The 20,890-nt window shown below is 48.0% G+C and overlaps 5 protein-coding genes across 5 annotated transcripts; 2 read left to right on the forward strand and 3 right to left on the reverse strand.

The window, feature by feature from the left end:
• Window positions 1-239: 239 nt before the first annotated feature.
• On the reverse strand, window positions 240-2,621 carry F5147DRAFT_650013 (uncharacterized protein; the record flags this gene model as incomplete). The annotated part of the gene is made up of 7 exons (XM_041433399.1): window positions 240-331; window positions 397-483; window positions 1,045-1,180; window positions 1,238-1,501; window positions 1,546-1,797; window positions 2,201-2,380; window positions 2,439-2,621. 7 exons carry the CDS (start codon window positions 2,619-2,621, stop codon window positions 240-242), a joined length of 1,194 nt encoding a protein of 397 aa, XP_041296317.1.
• A 444-nt stretch (window positions 2,622-3,065) lies between these two features.
• F5147DRAFT_770197 (uncharacterized protein) lies at window positions 3,066-5,237 on the forward strand (the record flags this gene model as incomplete). Its single annotated transcript, XM_041441128.1, has 6 exons — window positions 3,066-3,125; window positions 3,177-3,230; window positions 3,282-3,485; window positions 3,535-3,647; window positions 3,698-3,881; window positions 3,939-5,237. 6 exons carry the CDS (start codon window positions 3,066-3,068, stop codon window positions 5,235-5,237), a joined length of 1,914 nt encoding a protein of 637 aa, XP_041296318.1.
• Window positions 5,238-9,140: 3,903 nt separating this feature from the next.
• Window positions 9,141-11,406, reverse strand: F5147DRAFT_650015 (uncharacterized protein; the record flags this gene model as incomplete). The annotated part of the gene is made up of 5 exons (XM_041433400.1): window positions 9,141-9,743; window positions 9,797-9,957; window positions 10,014-10,287; window positions 10,342-10,630; window positions 10,652-11,406. The coding sequence occupies 5 exons, from the start codon at window positions 11,404-11,406 to the stop codon at window positions 9,141-9,143; spliced, it is 2,082 nt and encodes a 693-aa protein (XP_041296319.1).
• A 588-nt stretch (window positions 11,407-11,994) lies between these two features.
• F5147DRAFT_650016 (uncharacterized protein) lies at window positions 11,995-15,647 on the reverse strand (the record flags this gene model as incomplete). Its single annotated transcript, XM_041433401.1, has 6 exons — window positions 11,995-12,582; window positions 12,778-13,218; window positions 13,270-13,320; window positions 13,351-13,988; window positions 14,142-14,852; window positions 14,900-15,647. The coding sequence occupies 6 exons, from the start codon at window positions 15,645-15,647 to the stop codon at window positions 11,995-11,997; spliced, it is 3,177 nt and encodes a 1,058-aa protein (XP_041296320.1).
• Window positions 15,648-17,737: 2,090 nt separating this feature from the next.
• Window positions 17,738-19,961, forward strand: F5147DRAFT_650017 (uncharacterized protein; the record flags this gene model as incomplete). Its single annotated transcript, XM_041433402.1, has 4 exons — window positions 17,738-17,784; window positions 17,901-19,509; window positions 19,622-19,916; window positions 19,945-19,961. 4 exons carry the CDS (start codon window positions 17,738-17,740, stop codon window positions 19,959-19,961), a joined length of 1,968 nt encoding a protein of 655 aa, XP_041296321.1.
• Between the last annotated feature and the right edge of the window lie 929 nt (window positions 19,962-20,890).

Consider the following 20,890-nt stretch of genomic DNA (forward strand, 5'->3'; position numbering starts at 1 on the left):
GACACAATAGTGATTATCCACGTTGGTTTCGGCGGGGCGACGTGCTGTACTTGGAACATTGGCGATGAAATCAGGAGAGAAAGTTGCTGGCTATAAGGGGTAGCGGCGTTATCGTGGTCATGAAAATTTACCATACTCGCCTGCATCTTTTCCATGATTGAATGTACAAAAATTATTGCAATACGTCAACGAAATGACGGACATATTATCGGCCGCTATGGATAAGGAATATACGAAAATTAAACGATGCAAGAGTTGCGGAAAAGGACCCAAACTATGAAGCTCAGCAACTGCCTTCTTGACAAGGTAGCAGGCACGGTCGGGTTACAGTCTGTACAAGATCTCGCAGTAGAACAGGAAAAAGTTCAGTGCAAGACCAAGGCGGAGTTCACTTACTTTCGAAATGAGAATGTCGGGCAAGGAAGGGGGCTCGGAGGAAGTCGCCAGCACCTCTCAGCAGTACAAACTGCCAAATGGTTGAGACTAGAGCAGGTCGTGGTCAATGATGGCATAAGGAACAATGCCCAGCAAAAACATCCTTAAACGATTGTACATAGTCATTCTGTCACGTGGAAAGGCCGAGACCCTCCCCCACTTTGATCGTGGGAGTCGGGGATGATTAGTAATTCTAGTTGATATCGCTCTGAATTCGTCGCCCACTACTTCCGAGCTCGATGGTTTGTACTGTCGACTTCATCGTCCTCAGTCTATGCGGTTCCATGAGGTTCCATGATGGTCTGTACTGTCAGGCTCTCGAGGCTAGCAAGATCAGGCAACACTCATATTGGGCAGAGTACAAGGGGACGTATGACATAAGGGGACGTATGACATAAGGGGACGTATGAGACTGGGTATTGGAGAAGTGCGAGCCGAGTACAGGTGGGGAGATGTATCAGAGACTGGTATGCCGTGTGTATTGTATTACATCCAACTTGGTCCTACGTTGTGTTTAGATATTCACGGTCAGCCTCAGGATATTCTCCTGGCATCGTAGACCCTATCTCTTCATCAACAGACGGTCATGCTCTAAGTGTGCTCGCTCACCTGCCCTGGATGTCGGTTTCAAATCCTTTGATGTCGTGCTCAGTGCAATTCCGAGCAATTGGAGTCCGCTTGTCACACCGTTCACGATGCGATTTGCGATCACATATGGTATGAGATAATTGTCTGTTTGCTGGGCCTTATATTGACATGTCATTCATTCAGATCGCTTGAAGTGAATCATCGTCTGACTTACTGCTTTATTCCCGCTGTCCGGGCTCTGCATGGGCAGCACGACATCGTTAACATCGACGCATACCAATGCAGCTTGAAGTGCTATATGCACGCGCTCGCGAACCTGGTCAGTACGGGGATCCTTTGTATCAAGGTGACGTTGCATATATTTCTCCACAGTTTTATGCAAACCGTGAACAAGTCTTCTTCTCTTAGGGAACTGGTGTCCCTCGCTCTCACCGCCGACAAAGTCTCCCACTGGAATGACGGCAAGGAGGATCTTATGCTTAGGTAAGTTGCAGGGTTTATCAGCGTTGCGGTTGTGCTAACCTCCTCATCTTCCATAGCGGTGTCCACACATCCATATGTCCCACTAGCGGAACTCATGGGCAGGTCGATATCCATATCTGATCCTATCCAGATGCTGTTACGTCGACTGTGGGTCGACGTGTGCGAACTAGGATAGGTCTTCTCAGCGACGACTCGAGTGAGTCTACTGAAGCTGAGCGTGGTCTGGCCTTGACGGAACGTCAAGGATTCCTCCGGCGATCTCGGTAAGACGGCGCTCGTCGAGATGCAGGGCTAGCGGATACGTGCAAAGTCGTATGGGGGCGACTTTGAAGTGCGGTCTCACACAAGGAAGCTGGTAGGCTTAGATGAGCAAGTTCTTGGTAGAACCTAGTAGATTAAAGTGAAGTATAATCTACAACAATGTGTCTTACTTATACATAGTGTATGTAAGTGTTCAAGCTCAGTCTATAATCTATAGTATATCGCTAATCTAAGATAGCTAGACATGAGGTTAGATAAAGTACATGAGGCTTAACCTCTGATCATACATGCAGCGCCAAGTGCGACTGCGCAATCAACAGGAGGTGCGTGGAAGCGCTCCAGGTTTCCTACATGAGGCGCCAAGGGCGCTCCGGATCTTCATGAAGCGACATGCTGTATACATGCGCTGATCTAGGGTGTCCATGAGGCGTACAGCCTCCATGGAACAGGTACAAGGCCATCTAGGCCAGGGGCGGGTCATAGCGCCAGGCGGGGTCACAGCAGTCCAGACCACTGTCTTTCTAGGCGCAGGCGGTGCACCGCCGCGCGGGGAGTCTAGCAGAGCGGGGGCAGGCGTAGGGAGAGCTGGGGCTCTAGTAGGTGTTACAGATCCCTGTAACAGATGCCCTGATATTTGTCAGTTATGAAATGTTGGTAAGTGATTGACTCACAACATCGTCTTCTTGTCGTTGGAGCTCAAGCTGATAAGACTTCAATGATGCCTTGGTTCCCCATTCAAGTTCCTGAATCTCGTGTGCCTCCGAGGACCTTAAGGCGCGTGGTGAAGCTCTGGCATATGGGCTGAACCGCGTGTTGAACTTGCTGTGTTTGCGAGAAGGCAAGTTGGATCCCATAACTTGTGCAATACTTACTGAGTTCAGTTACGATGGATAATATTATACTATAATCATTGTTTGCGATCCAGTCATCGCATCCCTTGACCGCAACCGCACTGTGGTCGCTCCATTACTCATGAAGCGAATTGCCATTTCAAATACTGGAATGAAACAATTATGAGCTCTGATTAACGATTCATTAAGGTTACCATTGAGATCTAGAGCAGTTACAGTCCGATTATACTGACGTCATAATGATGTAGCGTACCCCTCCCCGCGATCACCTGCATTCGTCAACTGCATTCATCAACTCACGTTGTTATCATGAAGCCAATCAATTGTTATGCTATTGTTGCAGCATTGCCGATAACAATGCAGATCCTAAGCAAATAGGGGTGGTGTTGGAACAAGCGAGTGCACTTGTCATTTTTGCAAGGCGGCGCTGATCATATTGAATGGGCTATGTTCCCCCCATATCCTTCATTGCCACTCCCGGATCTTTCACAGCCAACCCCGTTAAATGTGAGCCGCTCCTTTTGAACATGTTCTTACTGATACATGATTTTTCCACAGATGTTGTCAAGCATCGGATATGTAGAATCCCTGTCATCGTTGCACTCCCTGGAGGTACGTTAATTAGAATCTACCACGTCACCTACTAACTACATGTACATGAAGGAGAATGCACCCTTAAAGTGCAAGGCTCTGGATGACTTCATGGACAACTCTCAACGGCCCACTCGCAAGAGGCGTGCATGTGCTTCCTATCATCTGCAGGCCCCGGTGGCATTTGTCACGCGTGATATATCCAAACCTGCGAAAGCACGGAGAGGCACCCTGTCGCGCTCCTATGCAATTGCAGACCTAAATGCGATTCCGCTGGTTCGCTCTTCCCGCATTTATTTCGCTCAAGTCTCATTGTATTTTGCAGGGCGCGTGGGCTCCAGGATGTCAATCCGGCGCCGCAGTAAGCCAAGCGCGCGCGCATAAAGACCTGTGCAATGGAGAGCACTACAACGTAGCTGAGCCCGAACTCAGAAAAAGGTTAGATAGAGCATAACTCTTGAGTGCAATGCCGCTCATCCCCGCCAAAGTAATGCCACTTATCCCCACCAAAGAGCTGAGGCACAGACATCAGAGGTTGGTCGTGAGTCTGCAGAAGAGGACTTCAAGAAAATGTCAAAATGCAAGGCCCTCGAAGAAGTTCCGAGCGGTTCTTCTCCACCGACCCCCAAGAGGCGCTTTTTGTCTCGCTTGTCTGTAATCGCCAACATAGTCGTAAGTCAGCTAGCACCCCATGATCCTATCTTCCATGTCTCACTGCATTTCTGACAGGTACCGACACCCAGGACAGCGGATTCAGCAGTCCAGTCTCCGTATTGGCCCTTCCCAAACGAGCTTGTCTTGGATATTTTGGAAAAATTGCCAGCTCAGGATTTGCGGTCTATCGCACAGGTGTCTTGTCTCTCTCAGGAGCTAGCGGCACCTCTCTACTTTCGTTCTGTAGGCTTGCAGTTTGATGACAAGTCACTGCTCATCAGCACCCAAGCTTGTCTCACCCTGCTCCTGTACAGGTGCACAACCTTTTTTCATATGCCGAAGTATTTGCGATGCAATCTCCTTGACGCGGATGATCGTCACCTCAAGGCGCTCCTGGGTTTCTTGGAGTCGTTTGAAGGCACGCAAGTGTTCTTTGTCTCCATCGTGAAAGATGGTGAAATGCTAGGAGATTTTGCGCCTCTGTTTCAGTCTATCCAAGACTCGAGCTGCAGGAGTCTTAGGTTCTCGGATCGGGAGGCATCTTACCATGCATATCCTCCGCCGATTCTTCCTGACTTCATTGCTGTTCCAACCCCCTCCAACAGATGTAATTTTCAAACATTCCACACAAACTCCCCGATATTTTTCTCCCGGTCTATGGTTTCCCTCACTCTGGCATCCTTGCAAAACTCTTCATTGACCGACCTCAGTCTTACACGTACTTCATTGAGTGCCATCCAGTGGACAGTGGTGATGCACAACCTTCAGCTCCCACAGCTTATCTTTTTGTCTATTGACACCGAGTGTCCAACCGCTGCTCTCATCGAGTTCTTGCCACGACATGACATTCACCAGCTTTGGCTTTATGGTCGATGCATTGATCCTCCTCATGATATTATGCAGAAAACAGATACCCCTCGTATTCCCTTACATAGTTTACGCGTTCTTGCTGGGCCGCTGTGGTACCTTGTGTCTCTATTACACAAGGTTCGTGCGCCTCTACGCATTCAAACACTCGAATTGCACCTCGACGAGGAATCTCTGGCATCCACTCCCAGTTACTTGTCTGCAATCCTGGATATAACTCAACAATTTGTCGCCATAGATTGCCTGGGACTGGGCTTTTATCACGGATCTCTGATTTCTGGAAGTTTTGACGTCCCATTAGACGAATATCGAACTATTTCTGTGAAGAAGCTCACGATCTATCTACCACACTGGTACAAGTATTCAGATAAACACCCCTTGGCGAGTGCCATATACAAAACTACATTGAGTGTTAAACTCATGTTTTGTGCATATAGCTCCGCTGCAGTCCTTGGCTACGAGTCTTTGACGACGTCGAAGAAGTTTGTCTCAGGCCTGGAACCATAACATCATCTGAACGGCTGGAGCTGGAGGACGCTTTTTACAGCCCAGAGCATCCCTACCATTTGGATATTGGCAGTTTTTTCTGACATAATGTACCTAGGTCTCCGCTGATTCATCTCCCGCTCGTACTCTTCCAATATTCAGGTCTCTGATACCTTTTCCTGCTTGTACCCACTCGTACTTATTCAATATGTGGTCTCATACGTTCCCTCGTCCTTATTCTAATACCTGGTGTCCCGAAAAATTAAAAGCTGCTGCTGTGCCGCCGCTATAGGCTACGTGATAAGGCAAGGCTGCAAGTATCATTATGGGGACATGCGAAAAAAAGACGACGTGAGAATTCACCAAATTTGAGTGCAAGATCAAGGCGGAGTTCACTTACTCGCGAGATGGGCAAATGAAACCAATAGGTCCAAGGGATTACTACAGCAGAGGATGAGATAGCGACAATGTGGTAGGGCTAATTATGTGGTTCTTGTGAAGCTTATACAAGTACAATGAGAAGGTAAATGATGCAGTAGGAATGTGGTAGGGGTATTGGGTATATAACATATGTGATGAGATCTCGTGGAATTAATTCGTATCGACGCTATGTGCGCACCTCCACTTGAGCCAAGTGGGGCCACTTTGAAGTGAATGATATAGCGGGGATGTCAAGTATGGAAAATATGGTTCTGAAGCACGTCACGCATCCCGCTCACTTTCTCCGAAGTCGTTGCCAAGATCAACGTTTACATCTATGTGCAATGTATGAGAAGGCCTTGCGCACAAGATGAACGCAAACCCACCCTGCATCCTACTGAAACTACGTAGTTGGTGACGCGCACACATCTGTTCTGGAGTCTGTGGAAAGCCGCTCGAGCGCCGACAGACAAACACGTGACACGACGTGTTGCGGTTGATGCTGTATTGCGCGGAGTGTTTGTCAGGCCAGAGGATGACGATTGAGTCCCCGCCACGTTCTGGAAGAAATCACGCTGGCGCTTTGACTTGTTGAGAGTAGTATCTGCCGACGACCCAACAAAAACTCACCATAACTCGATCTCCTTCTCTTCTTCGAGTGCCGATACTGTACGAGAAAAGTGTCTGTGCCATCTAGTCAAAGTGAGGAGAAGTACGGTATCTGTATGGAAGAGAAGAGATTAGACACCAGGCAGAAAAGTCTTATTTTGTTTGGACGAGATGTCTCAGAATGACGATCGATGAAGGAGCTCGAAATATTGGTGGTGCTAGGATAGACGCGGCGTCAAGCTAAAAACAAAGCAAGCAGGTATTATTCACATGGACGAACGGCATGCAAGAGAAGAGGTTAGGTTTTCCATACGAAAAAAAACTTGTTCTGTTTGGACGTGATGGAGGACGAAAGAGCTGAAAGCACTCGGTAGTGCTAGGATAGATGCGGTGTCGAGCTAAACACAAAGCAAGCAGATATTGCTTACTTACACGAACGGTAAACTTCAGCAGGTGGAAGACAAAACTAGTAAAATAATGGCAACCTAACCTGGGACTTGCCGTTGCGCTATCTTCAAAGGTGGGAAGAAGGTTGGCATCTAAAAGTGTACAATTAGCTGCGTATGGTGGACAGCGGGAGTAACTTACTGTTGGGTATGGGGAAGTAACAGCCCTGACATGGGCTGATCTCTGCAGTTAGAGCACCATTAATGCTGATAAGGCGTAAATAGATGAGCGACTCATGCCAGTAAAAACATGCTTGCGCCAAAATATTTGTCGAAAAGATCAGGGAATATCTCAACGGTGTGCTCTTTGAGGTCACGCGAGATCTGTTTCCCTAGCACCATAGACTGGCTAACAAAGTGATGCAAATTGAGCTGGCTGAGCGAACCTTATTTGGAGTCAAGATTTAACTTGCTCTCGCATATACTGATAATGACGATCCTGTCGCCCTTGGACATTTTAAAATGAATGGTGGGTCATATTCTAGGACGGTACAAGCCAGTACAAGCCGCTAAGTGGAAGAAAGATAATCCCCCCTTATCTACCGGACGTGAGTCCATCTTACGCGTACCATCTCAATTGTTCATTTGGTTTCTCCGTCGCCTTCACAGAGCTCTGCGCAATCAAGGCACGAGCTCAAAGTGCTGTGCTTTTTGCAGATAGATTTGCAGAAGTGATGTGCATTCCTAGCAACATCCTGCGAGCCCGCGTCTGTTCGGAAGTGCTAGCTCGCCATAGACCAAGCTTCTGGCACCGGTTCGCACGTTTGACAGCGGTGAATCAGATAGGTGTTCGTGTTGGGGGCGAAGGGATTCATGGGGGGACGACGATCTCTGGATCGCAGCGGTATTAACTCCAACTCTAACTGAGTTCGTCGTGGAGCTGAAATTGTGAAGCGGAACATGACTTTTGCTGGGCCAGAGTTGGGCAAGGACGAGGGCTCGAGTAAAGTTGTCAATACCTCTCAGCAGTACAAACTATTGGGAGGTTGAGATTGGAGCAGGTCGTGGTTTGTAGAGCGGTAAAGTCAGGTGGTCGAGAATGGCTCGAGGTAGTCCCCTGAGAAGTACTTTATTAACCCTGACAAAACGACATGACCGTACATACAGTCATGCCAGTCATGACTTGGCGTGTGGAGAAGGGGGAAGACCATTGGAGACGTCAAACCAGGGAGTAGCGAAGGACTCGGAACGTTCAATGGTTCAAGGCGATGAAACCGGGAGAGAAAGGTGCGCACACGACTGTACAAACAGTCATGCCATAGGGAAGGAAGCGAGTATGACCAGGACGAAGGTGGAAGGACGCCAATGACGACGAGCTCGACAGTACAACTTACTGTCAAGTAATTAAAGTATAACTTAGGATGAAACTGACTTTTGTGCGATGAAATAACTTATGTAATAATAGAGTCATGACAAACAAACACAACTTCACTCCAAACAGTCCAAAGTTACTGTCGTTTTGGATTCGACTATCATAGGCCCTCCTTATCTTTTCTAGGACTCTAGCGGCATGTACTGCTGAGCCTCAGCTCCCAGACTTTCATAGCTCTTCCTCACCATCATGATCCAGCCACCGCATACCATCCCCGGTCCCCTTGATCACGGACTCTAGAAAAGAAGCGACAATTGGAAGACCTTTCGGTCTGAGAGGTGCTTTCTGAGCGCACTCAGGCCATCCTCGATCACTGCCTCCACCTCTCAGTTGTTTGTACTGCTGAGAGATGCTTTCCAGGCGAGAGCCCAACATTCTTTGGCAAAAGTGTTCGCTGAAGCGACAACTACCACAAAGTTTCTCTTGCCTCTACCATTCTGTAGTTTGTACTGCTGGGAGGTGCCTTCCAGGCATACGAATTTGTTGTGTGCCTTTAAGGAACTGGGGCATGTGGTGAAGCTCTGGTATACGGTTTGAACTGGGATGGACGCGTGTATTTTGACTTCGACGGGTTTGTTGCTGCTTTTTTCTCTCGGGCTCATCATGCTCTACTGTAGCGCCACTTCATCGGCTGCTTTCAGTACCCTTATTGTAAATTAGGGTATCTCAGCATATCTGTTAACGATCGAAGATACAATGTTTCCCTTTACTCATGCATATGACAATCACACTTTGACAAAAATATAGAAGTGGTGCTTTCCTTGGCATAAAATTCCTGTAAAATTCCTGCATTGCTCTTTGATTGCTCTCATCGAACATTGAGTTTGTCACAACACCTGTACACACGATGTGCTGCCGATCAGTACTTTTGTTTTTTTTCCTTGCTTGACTCGGATGTCCGCACTGCGCAGGCGATGATCCATTTTATTATTCGTTGCGTTGCTCTACCTTTCACATATTCCTCGCTGCACACGATGTAGGCCCCTAAGGGCCAACCTGTTCAAGTCTTCTCCACATCGTTCACAGAACTACGAATCATGATGGCTATGCGACCAACATAAACAAACCACTACTAATTCAAACGACCCTATTTCGCTTGGGAGTAACAACGTCCTTCTCCGGCTCCCCCATCCTCTTTGCCAGCTTGTTTGATGACGTCTGAAAGTCAAGGGAAGTTTCATTGTCCGGAAGTCTGGCGAGGTGCTTGTCGAGCAAGGAAGATATGTCATCGAACTCCATCTTCATATCCTTCTGTTTGATGATTTCAGCCCACTCTTCTGCGAGGGGAACAAGGTCCTTGAAATAGGGATCGAACTGTTTGGCTATGCACAATGTCCTCTTGAAGAAAAAGAAGTACTTGGACGCGGCTATTGCACTTGCATTTTCAGGCGGGCCATGCCACTGCTGTGGCAGCCAAATGTCCGCCCTTTTGAAATCACTGTTTACGTCTTCAAGGTGGCGCTCTTGACCACAAGGCCCTTTGAACATGATGCAGATCCAGGCAAAGACATAAAACACAGATTCAAGGTCGTTGTGGTAGGTATGCCTGAGTTTGGGTACCTCCTGGCGGGTGGAGGAGTCCGTGGCCTTCTTCCGCTCTTCTGCCATTGTCTGACTTTGTTGGTATTCCAGAGTGCTCATTGCCTGAATAACGTCGATGGACATGAAAGGTATCGTTCCCTGATCAATTTGTTATTCATTATGCCACAACTCGCATATGGCACACCACTTACCGTTCCTCCGGCAGGGTACAGATTGTCTGACGTGATACGTGCTGCGAATTCCCAGTCTATCAACGCCCCTCGACTGCCATCGTCAGTGTCTTCTATCATGCTATTATTAAGACTGCAGTCTCTGTGCAAAATATTGTGCTTTTCGACCGCACACTTTTGAACTTTGACAAAGGTTTAGTCAACAAGATCAATCATGCCAACTACAGTAAGAACTTACCAAGCACGATATCACGTATTGCTTTGACAAGTTCTTTCCTGCTTCGAAACTCGTGCAAAGGACGAGCCCTGGGTTTCAGGACAAGACGGACATGTGTGCGATACATGCCGGCTGTACTACTATAGATCTTCTGGCGATATAATTGTGTATCGTCGACTTGGTCTGGCGCCATCTCAACCAGCCAATATTCCACAAGTCTGGGAACACCTGGGACACCTTTTAGAGCTTCTAGCATCTTCACCTCGTTCAAGACAACATCTTTGCCACCCGTCACCTAGTGATCCTTAATAATGTACTCATGTCCGTCCCTCCTGGCCAGGTAGCACACTGTTCTGCGGCCTACGAGTCCTTGATGGGAGAATAGAACCTTCAACAGCTCGTATTCATTTTTATTGACGGTGATTTTTCCTATGATATCGGACGAGTTGACAAGGGGAGGAGTCTGCTTGGAGTTTGTGGGGATGGGGTTGGGCAACGTGGACTTCTCCTTGGACGGCTGCTCGGTGGGAGGCAATGGACTTGGAAGATGTTCGGGAAGCGAGTGAAATTGTTTCTGTGGGTTTGTAGACGCTTGCTCGCAGGACTGAAGTATTTTATTCTCTCTAGCGACAGCCTTCCTACGTCATTGGGGAATACACTTGATATTCCGAGCCCAAAATGTCTCAGACAACAGTTGCGTCATCTTTAGATTTATGGAGATGGTCGGGTCGAATCCGATGCAGTTACGGCTACCAAAAACGATGGATGCCATGATGTATTTGAAAGCATCAGGTTGCTCATGTATGTCAATCACTGGGGTAACGATGCCGCCCGAGTGATCATATAGGTGCACGCAAAGTTCGCGATGTTCATGGGTGAAGGAGAGAAAAAGTACGAAACGTCTCCATGGTTGTTCTCTGAAAACGAGGTACGCCTTTGTGTCAAGCGTTTTTACGGCGGGCATTGAAAGGGAGAATGTGCTTGCGGTCATCTCGGCGACTACAAGGATATTATTCCACTGCAGCGTCACGTCATCTGACAGGCAGAGGTCAGGCTTCCGCTGAATGAGGCTATCTCCGATGGGTGTGGTAGAGTTTGAACCGTACCATTGTGGCGGAAGTGGTTGTGCGGGAAATGATTCAGCAAGCGCATGGGTGATGGCGTTGAGGAAAGACGGGAACATTTTCTCGATGGCCTGACCTTTCTCGGAACACGCTAAAGGCCATGTTTTCTTGGTAGAGTCATAGAGTGGCTTTTTATTTGAACCTCTAAGGGAGGCTGCAGTGGGTAAAAGGTCGGCGTTAAACGACTTGAAGATGAAGGGCAATAGATGCCCCACATCATCGATGTCATCTGCTTGGCGGGTTTCTTCGGTGATCAAACGATTAAGCTCGGAGGTTGTCAGCTGGTCCATGGATGCGACGTCAGTCTTAGTGGGGCCTGGAGGATACAGTGAGGCAATTTTCAAGCCAATTTCAACTGTTAGGTGATGATGATTCGGCATGAATGGGTTGTTGTAGCGTCATTGCATCGCTTTGCTGAAATCATTCAATCATTGGCTCTAACCTAAGACTAAGGTTCACGTTCACACAGGATGATTAATGTATCCGAATTCCGAATGCAGAATGTTTAATCAAACTAACTGAGTCACTAGTATACAGCTCGTCGAAACCTCTATCAGTCACCGTGTTTGAATTTTGAAACAAATTATCATAGTATACTGAAGCGGCCAACTTAGTCACTGACTTTGTTCAAAATATATCATTTTCAATGTTTGTGACGAGGTAAGTATGTCAAGAAAATTTGATCATAAATAACGCTGAAACTCCGCTCGCTCACACGGGCACAAAGCATGGAGAGCAAACGAAAAAGGTACCGTAGTCATTCTGGACTACGGCAGCACAAGAACACTTGATTTCGGAAGGTGTATGGATGAAGAGAAGAGATAGGGCTTCGATGAGCCGAAACAATGCCGTCATTACGAGATAAAAAAATAGACTGATCAATCACGAGATAGGGATAGAATCACTGCGTGACGGCCGGAAACCGTCCATCGCGCAAAATGCCCAACTACCCAAGACACCTTGGCATTTTCGAGGCGACTTTCGAGGTCCGCTGAGTACAATTTTGCTGGAAAATCAGGATACATCGAGAAGGGATCGACCGTACGATCGTGATGATCCAGTGGGAGATGTCGCCTTACAGCAAATAACATTTCGTCTGTCAGCGTACCATAGATGTATTTGATGCTGGCGGGGACAGGGGTCGACGACCTATCTCCACGGGGATAGAAGAGAATCTGGCTGTTCCCCAAGTGTGTAGACGCCCTGCTGTAGATAATACCGTCGAACTTGAGTGTGGCGCGTAATACTGCTGTTCGTCGTCTGATGAGGGTATACAAGTCCTCAGGCACCGGACTAGTTGTTGCCTGATCAGGCGCCTGGATAACATCGTTGATGGGATCTTCAGCAAGCTCTTGGCTGAAATGTGTAGCGCTCTTGGGGGCATACGCTCTATCAAATAATACCCTACACTCTTGGATAGCAGGCGGACAATCTGGTCGAGCGAGCCAACCACGAAGCCTTGCAGCCTTGATAAATGAACGAAGCATTGTGTTCTCAAGCTCTCCTAAGGGAATATTAGTGCCCTTTGCTCATTCGTGTTCTGACGAGGACTTGCCAAATTTGTGATTAACAGGAAGATGTTGAAGTATTCCAATCAGACGCTCGAAAGGAAAACACCACCACGAATGGGCAGGACCGAATAGGAGTAAATAGTCGTATACATGGAAAGACGCATGGTGATTCGGGCGCAGAGAGAAGGTGGGATGGATCTTCTTCAACTTTCCAACATAACCAGCAATATGAGAGTGGTAGGCGTGTGCCCTTCTTGCCGTCATTGTTCGCGCACATGCAAGATACACCGCACAGACTAGTTCCATAGTATGATCAAGGATAGCTCTGAGGCGAACAGCGAGTTCATCAGAAGAATGTGAGGTACCAGCTCCCCACAAGCTCAGAAGGGCAATGGGAAGGTAGACCATGACAAGTGAACGCCACTCATCAGCTTTAATTGTCCCAGCAGACGCTTCTCCAAAATTACTGGGGACTGAACCAAGCCAAGTGGGGACAGATGTATCCCGGATAACGTCATGGATACGTCTAAGGACTTCTGCTGCCACAAATGGACGTTCTTCTTGAGGGGCGGCTAGAGGTTTTGTGCGACGCTGTGAAGAACGTTACGAAAATGAAGGCAATGGACATCACGAAGAGCTTACCCACTCGAGAAGAGCTTTGACATAGTCAATCTTCAGCGTTCTACCAGATTTCTGTGGGATACAACATAGGGAATTGCACACAGACTTTAATGGCCCCATATTCTTGCGAAGCAGAGAGCTTTTAAGCTTGTTGAAACATTCCTCGTCATCGGAAAGATTCATATGGGAAATAAGGAGAGCATGAATCGCAGATATCTGCGTCATTTCCTTGGATGACATTGTCCCGGGAGGTACTTTGCCAAAGTCATACGTAAATGCCGGAGGGGCCGAAGTCGATGTGGTTGACTCTGAAGTCAAACCGAGCAGACTACGAGTGTGGTGCTGGACCAATCCTTCCAATATGCAGTGCATTGGATCGACAACAAGTTGCCGGGAGGGGTCCCAGTATGGTAGACACCAAAGCTCGGAATAGCGCACACCATGAGCCTTAAACAGTCTGGCACGCTCAGAGGACGTGGAAGCGTCTCTCCACTGCTCAGCATATTCTCGCAGTTTATCTCTGTCGCGAGGCTCCCAAGTTTCGAAATCCACTCTTCCATATGTAGACTTGTGATAGCAATTGCATGCGCTGCAGTAGAAATGACTGCCGACTCCAGCCAGAGAAGCGATATGACGAGTGGCAGGAAGATCACAGACAACGAGGGCAACTGCACTATGAGTAAGCCGTCCATCAGGATAACAGGCGGTGTTGGAGAACTTGAAACCACGTTCCCATGCGTCTACCAGATCATTGATGAGTGGTTGGATGTAGTGGTTGAGATTATCCAGAGATGGCTGCTTCGGACCTGGGATGACGCCCGCGAGATACATGTTCTCGGGTTTATATCTAATATCCAACGGTAGATTCAAGCATGCCATGGACACAATTCCACATGACGTGCTAGCACCGCGCAAGTTCAGACCTTCCGGATTGAAAAAGTCCACGTGAAGGGCAAAGGCATAGCGTCCTTCTTCTCCTCTATTGACGAACAGTGAGCCTGGCTCTGGGCCACGGAATTGACGGAGAAAGTGAGCATCAAATGGATTTTTGACAAAGGGGGAATGAGGGGAGCCAATGGAATCCATAAGGTCATCGCACGCCTGATCCATCACGGCCTCGATATCTCTACGAGAAAGGAGACTAGCTAGATAATCTTTGAAATCATGGTACATGAAAGTCCTTCTTGGACGGGGTTCTCCATCAGCGCCAACAATAAGCAAAGTCTCGCCACATTCGGTCCCAGGCGTAGGACAGTGCGTGCACCGTTCAGGATATATTGCAGTCATCGAGCCTGGTGCATAGATTGGGGCGTAGGTGCAATGACAACTGCAGACAGCATACGGGACGATTTTGCCTGTGAGATGAAATTTTGCTTCTGCACTTCCCGAGGTCATGGGAATCTGCTTGAGAATATTTTCGTGGGAGGAGCTGAGACTGCTGTCCGACCTCCGGAATGCGAGAAACAGTATGATGGAAATTATCTTCATGATTAAATCGCAGCTACTCCTGCTGACCCCCATGACAACTCTACATGTGACACAAAAGAATAGGACGACTTGGGTAATTTCGTCTGACTGATTTACTGAAGCTTGCTGAGAGGTGTCTACAGAACAATCAGCAAATAATCATGATCACGTACTCGCTGCTTACCGGTATTGATCTCGACAGCTACTTTCAGCGAGTCATCGGACGGCTTGCGGCTCTTGAATTGGGTCGACAGTTCATCCATGCATAATACGATGGCCTTCTTTTGTGCGACCACGACATCTGCCTGTTTACTGACGGTCTCCAGAGCTTTGCAAAGTAGAAGTAGCTCATGACCAATGTCATTGATGCTACCAGGATGCAGCAACAAGCGAAAGCACCGCTGAATCCGGGATTCGATGTTGTCAAAAATTTCTAATGCCTTCACGGTGCGCTGGTTGTGCTTTTTGGTTGATTTATCACCAGCAGCTCTGTGAATTGTCAAAGGAGGTGGCAGGGAATCCGACAATGTCAAGTGGTTGACGTCATGGTCAGAGGCAGGTACTGCATGAGTGTTGCACGGTACTGGACGATAGAGACCATCGGCCATAGAAGAAGTGAATGATGATGACTGTGGAGTGCCCGTAGAAAGGGTCAACCGACTAAGGTAGCTGGTAATAGCAGAAACAGGAGTGGCAACCCCAGTGATGGCGCACGCGGAAGGATCGGAGATGACAGAATGCAGGTCAACATTCCTGGCCCCAGTGTTGCCTGCAGCCTGCTCGGCACGTTCCGTTTTTACACGCCAGACATGAGACGCGATTGAACGTTCTGCCATAAGCACTCCTTTTGGTGCGCCTTTCTCGTCATATCCACCGCTACCAATGCACTCCTCACACATGCATCGTTTGAGCGTTGCACGAGACGCGGGCATTATGTATACAGAGGTGAATGAGTTGGGTGATGTTGACGACAGTATGTACTGTTGCCTATTGGTGTGGGGATGTGAGAGGAAGGTCTTGGGAGGCAGAGCCGGCTAGGATGACCATTTAAATGGAAAAAAGACCCGAGGGAAAGGGGGAGGCATCACTGAACGAAAATGGCAGCGACGGTAATAAGAAGCAGTAGCGACGAAGTACAAGGTGATTACCTACATGGGCGCTATTTGAATACAACAGCAACATAGGTGTACCATCACCTATCAGTGTAGAAAAGCCGCACTATGAAGGCCATTTAAATTATAATGGAAACCAAGGGGAAAGTGGTGCGACTCACAGAACACACACCCGAACAGCAGAACACTCCATATGTAATGACAATGACGGAGAGAAATGACGGTGAGAAGAGAATATGACAAGGATCAATGGAGGTCGGATAGGCAAGCAGGTGACAGTAGTTCCAGGGCGAAGATGCTAAGGCCATCGGGGATGTCGAGCAAAGGAGTAGTGAAGAACTCAGAACGTTCAAGTTGGCGATGAAATTAGGAAAGAAAAGGGAACATGACCATACAAACAGTCATGCCGTAGGGAAGGAGGCAAGGACAAGGGCTCGAGTAAAGTTGTCAACACCTCTCAGCAGTACAACCTGTTGGGAGGTTGAGATTGGAGCAGGTCGTGGTTTGTAGAGCGCGGTAAAGTCAGATGGTCGAGAATGGCTCAAGGTAGTCTTCTGAGAAGTACTTGATTAACCCTGACGAAACGACATGACCGTACATACAGTCATCCCAGTCATGCCGTGGCGTGTGGAGAAGGGGGAAGACCATCGAAGACGTCGAACCAGGGAGTAGCGAAGGACTCGGAACGTTCAACGGTTCAAGGCGATGAAACTGGGAGAGAAAGGCGCGCACACGACCGTACAAACAGTCATGCCGCAGGGAAGGAAGCGAACGAGTAAGAATGTGATAAGGGCGTCGAGAGCGATGAGCTTGACAGTACAAACTGTCGAGCCATATACAATCATTTAATTATATTCAATTGAAAGGACATGATACATTGGAACTTTGGCAATGAAATCGCACAACAATAACAAATAGCTTATGTCATAATTCTATGTGTAGGGTTTTCCACTCAACTCTATCATATGTCCACTTGTTCCGAGAGCTCGACGGTTTGTACTGTCGAGCTCATCGTTTTCGCCAATATCCGCCATTGGCTGGAGCTTCAGTTTGTGCTGTTTGTCCACTGTATGAGCCGGCTGCACTAGACAATCCGATCTCCTTCGTCGCCACGACTTGCTGTACCCCTCATGTATCCCAACCTTCACGCCTTCATCGACGAAGGGCGAATCTTCACATCGCTCAACACATCCTCCCTTCTTGCCCTGATCCCTCCTATTCCTAGACTCTGGAACTCTTACTTGGGGTCCAATCCTTCCCCCGATAATATCAAAGACGCATTGACTACTCAGTGGGCATACGAAACACGCCCATCGAGCCTACATCTGACGGTCGCTACATTTTATGAGGAGACGTTAGAAGAGTAGAGCAGAAGTTAATGTGGTGCCAGATGCGCCTAGCGCAGAATATGCCATTCCCTTGGTACGGTCAACCTCCGCCAACTCTGGCTGATTACGGAATCGCAGTAGTGCTAATGCCAACCTTTCTAGTCAGTAGCGTACGTGTTTAACCTGTACTAGCTCTGGTAATATGTCCGTCATCTCGTTGACGTATTGCAATAATTTTTGTACATTCTATCATGGAAAAGATGCAGGCGAGTATGGTACATTTTCATGACCACGATAACGCTGCTACCCCTTATCGCCAGCGACTTTCTCTCCTGATTTCATCGCCAACGTTCCAAGTAAAGCACGTCGCCCCGCCGAAACCAGACGTCGCATGTTACTTACTTTTCATTTCCAGTCACTCCGACCGTCGAACAACAAACATCAAGATCGCCTGATACTCATTTTTCGGTCACTATTGTCTATTATCAGGATTTGCGTGATAGCAGCTTTGTAATTTTCGAAGGCGGGCGATGATACAAACCTAACGTTGCCATGGTTGCTTCATTCTGAGAAACAATAATTATGTTTCTGTTGTCTCTGTGGGTGTGCGCTCGGTTCTGGACTAGAAAGTGTGCTGCCTAAACCAAGATCCACAATGCTGCCTGGTCATGCTGTGAGGGAAATTACAGGATTTGCTGCAGTCTTACTGACTTCGCGAATCGGACAGTTTTTTGTCGTGAATTAGGCTATCTCGTCCATGTTTGAATTTCTGCACCGAGGGCGTGTCTGTCGTCGACCCTATGTTGCATAGCTATATTCCCTCCCGGGAGGCTGTCACCTCTGCGACCGAGGCCCTACAATGGGGCCAAACGCCAGCTGGCGGAGAAATGCAACCGGAACCTGTCTTCGCATGGGGCGATGTAGATTCCTCATGGGGTCACGCTGACAATGGGTGTCAGAGCGGCGGAGAAAATCAACTCATCTCACTTGATTCCCAAGAAGAGGTGTCTCCCGTCCTTCTGTTTCCGGAGCCCGAACGCAACAGTGGACAGTTGCGAGGAGAAGATTGGCAGGTGTTCTTAGCGTGGCGCGGCGAGGAAAATATGAAAAGAGAGGAGAAAGAGACTCCAGCCCAACGGCAGTCACGTCTGAGCCGCGCGACATCGGCGGGTAACCAGGATTACCCTACCAAGAAGACCACGGTGTTCGAATGGCAGCCCCAAGAGGAGTATGACGGCTTTCGTCTACGCATCCGCATCACAAAGAACGATATTCCCTCGGTGTGGAGGGAATACAGTGCAACTACAAGGACATATGACTCGTTTCATAACAAGTGGGACTTGTGTGATGAGTTGGATCCCACCAGCATTCCTGGTGGCGACTGGGAAGATGAAATTTTCGCTCCTCCCGCTCCTCCCACTCTACCTCCGGCACCGCCTCAACCTCCATCACGGACCAGTTTCTTGCAGGACATCAATCAATACTTCAGTCATCATGAGGTTGCATCCTCATCGAAGCTCAATCATGGCATTGAGCATTTTGTTTCAACGTTACATTTCCGTCTTGGATTCCAACTCGCAGCATCGACCTCTACGCCCCGAGGTAGATCGGCCACGTTTGAATCTTGGATCCGCAAGACGGAGTGGCTTCACCTATGCAGACTCGTCGGCGATGTAGGCGCAGATGTCGCAACCATTCCGGACGCACAGAAGGAGATCATCACTTGTTTCATAGGTTACCTGGTCATGTTACCGGCATCTGGGTTATCTGAAATGCCAGCTGATCTCTGGGACTTAGGACCCGATCCTTCCCTAGCAGTCTCAAATGCGCACATTCGAGTTTCAAACGTGCAACTTCCCAAGCAACTGCTCTATGTAATAGAGCCAAGTCTATCAGCAAGTCTGGTCATCTGGAAACTCGTCGTCGCTGACGCTGCCACTGCTGTGATGTGCCTCCGGCATGACTGGGGGTCTGACATCACGAAGATCGCGCTCAATCTCCTCCAAAAAGGAATCGCTTTCAAGACATTGCAAGCCATGGCAGTCGCGCCTGACGCACGTCGCCCACTTATGGAACTTCGTTTATACTCGCCGACCTACACACGCCCCCCTTGCAAGGCTGTTTACGCGGATTACGTCGTATATGAACAACATCGCCACAAATTCATGAATCAGCCTCGTGCAAGAGCTGCACTTCTTCATGGCGGGCTCATATGGAGGCTGGCTCTGCATAGCTTTGGTTTTGATAATCTCCCCTCCGTTCTCGAAGGAATTTTATGGGAAGCTGTACCATTTGGTCTCATGTTGCTCATCAATGACCAGACTTACTTCGATGATGAGTTGTCAGAGGAGGAGGTGGATTTTATGTGCGGCACGTATTATTCACACAACGGCAAGTTTTTCTTTCTTACCGACAACAACACAAACACTTACATTTCGATAAATAGACGATGGCACTATGGACAAGGTCTCTTGGTGGCCTAGACCCCAGGCCTGGGCTGCCTCAGGGTTGAACGTGGGGTTCTGGTCCACGCGATGCGAAGAGTGGTTCCAGAAACGCCTTGGCAACATTCGAGAGGGTGTCTCCAGAATCCGCAATACACGCGTCAACGACGATAACGGTCCAATGACCGCCACACAGTGGAAACATTCGCTCAAGTTTAATCCGGGCACCAACAAAATGATGAAGAACGTTGACGCGGCGTGTTCTCAATTCCTCGCCGACAACGCAACTGGTGAGAATGATTTTGTTGATGTTACTTGTGCGTCTCTGAATAAACTTCTGCTTAGTTTTTGCAGAGTTTTAATATTATATTGTTGTATTCATGATTGCTATGTACGTCTGGGAATAACTGTAGTTGTACGAATGATGATTGTATAAATTGTGACCCATGGCCTCATACCGTGCGCCTCATACCGTGCAGCATACCGATCAAACGGTCAAGAGGGGTTGGTTGTCATCGGCGCCAAGCTCAGCGGCAGAACCTCCTACATTCGCTGATGAAGAACCAGCCTTCGACGAATAACTCACCTCCTGAATGACGACAGTACACACCGCCATGCCATGCCAGGTAACGAGTTCGGGCCGTGAGCGGGCTACAATTGAATGATGGGCGGGCGATGGGCGGGCGATTGGCGGGCGATGATTGGGCGATTTATTTTATCTGCAGACAAAACTTCAAGTTTTGTCATGACATTCTGTCGCTGGTGTATACTTCAAATTTTCAGGGGCGTCTAATTGTTGGACAAATCTTGATACATAAGCAAGCATGTGATCATCTGCAAAACTTCAAGTTTCATCTGAAATTTTACGTGAAAATTAAACTTTAAATTGAAGCAGACGTAGAAAATCTGATTATATTTCTTATATTTGTTGACATATTGTCCGTGGGAATATGGTTGCGGGTGCTTGATATTTTGGATTACACATAAAACTTCGCCAAATTTTGAAGTTGTGCACCGATCTTTATGTTAGTTTAAATTTCAAATATTTTCTTCTCATTTTGTACAACATATAAACCTGTCCTAAATATCGATAACCCCGATGTGTGGGTTGGAAAGTGTATGATTGAGTTCGTTAGTCAGCGTTTGCACTTGTGTGGCACGTACTTTATCACCGTCGTCTGACTTCAACATGTACACAACACTCTGATGGGACCATGGTAGCATGAATCAATTCGAAACTTCTTGGCCCTTAAATGATACCTGTAGGTGGCCGTGGATCACATATACGCCT

The sequence above is a fragment of the Suillus discolor genome (genome assembly GCF_016758755.1).
Source record: "Suillus discolor strain FC423 chromosome Unknown F5147scaffold_10, whole genome shotgun sequence".
Classification (NCBI taxonomy): Eukaryota; Fungi; Basidiomycota; class Agaricomycetes; order Boletales; family Suillaceae; genus Suillus; species Suillus discolor.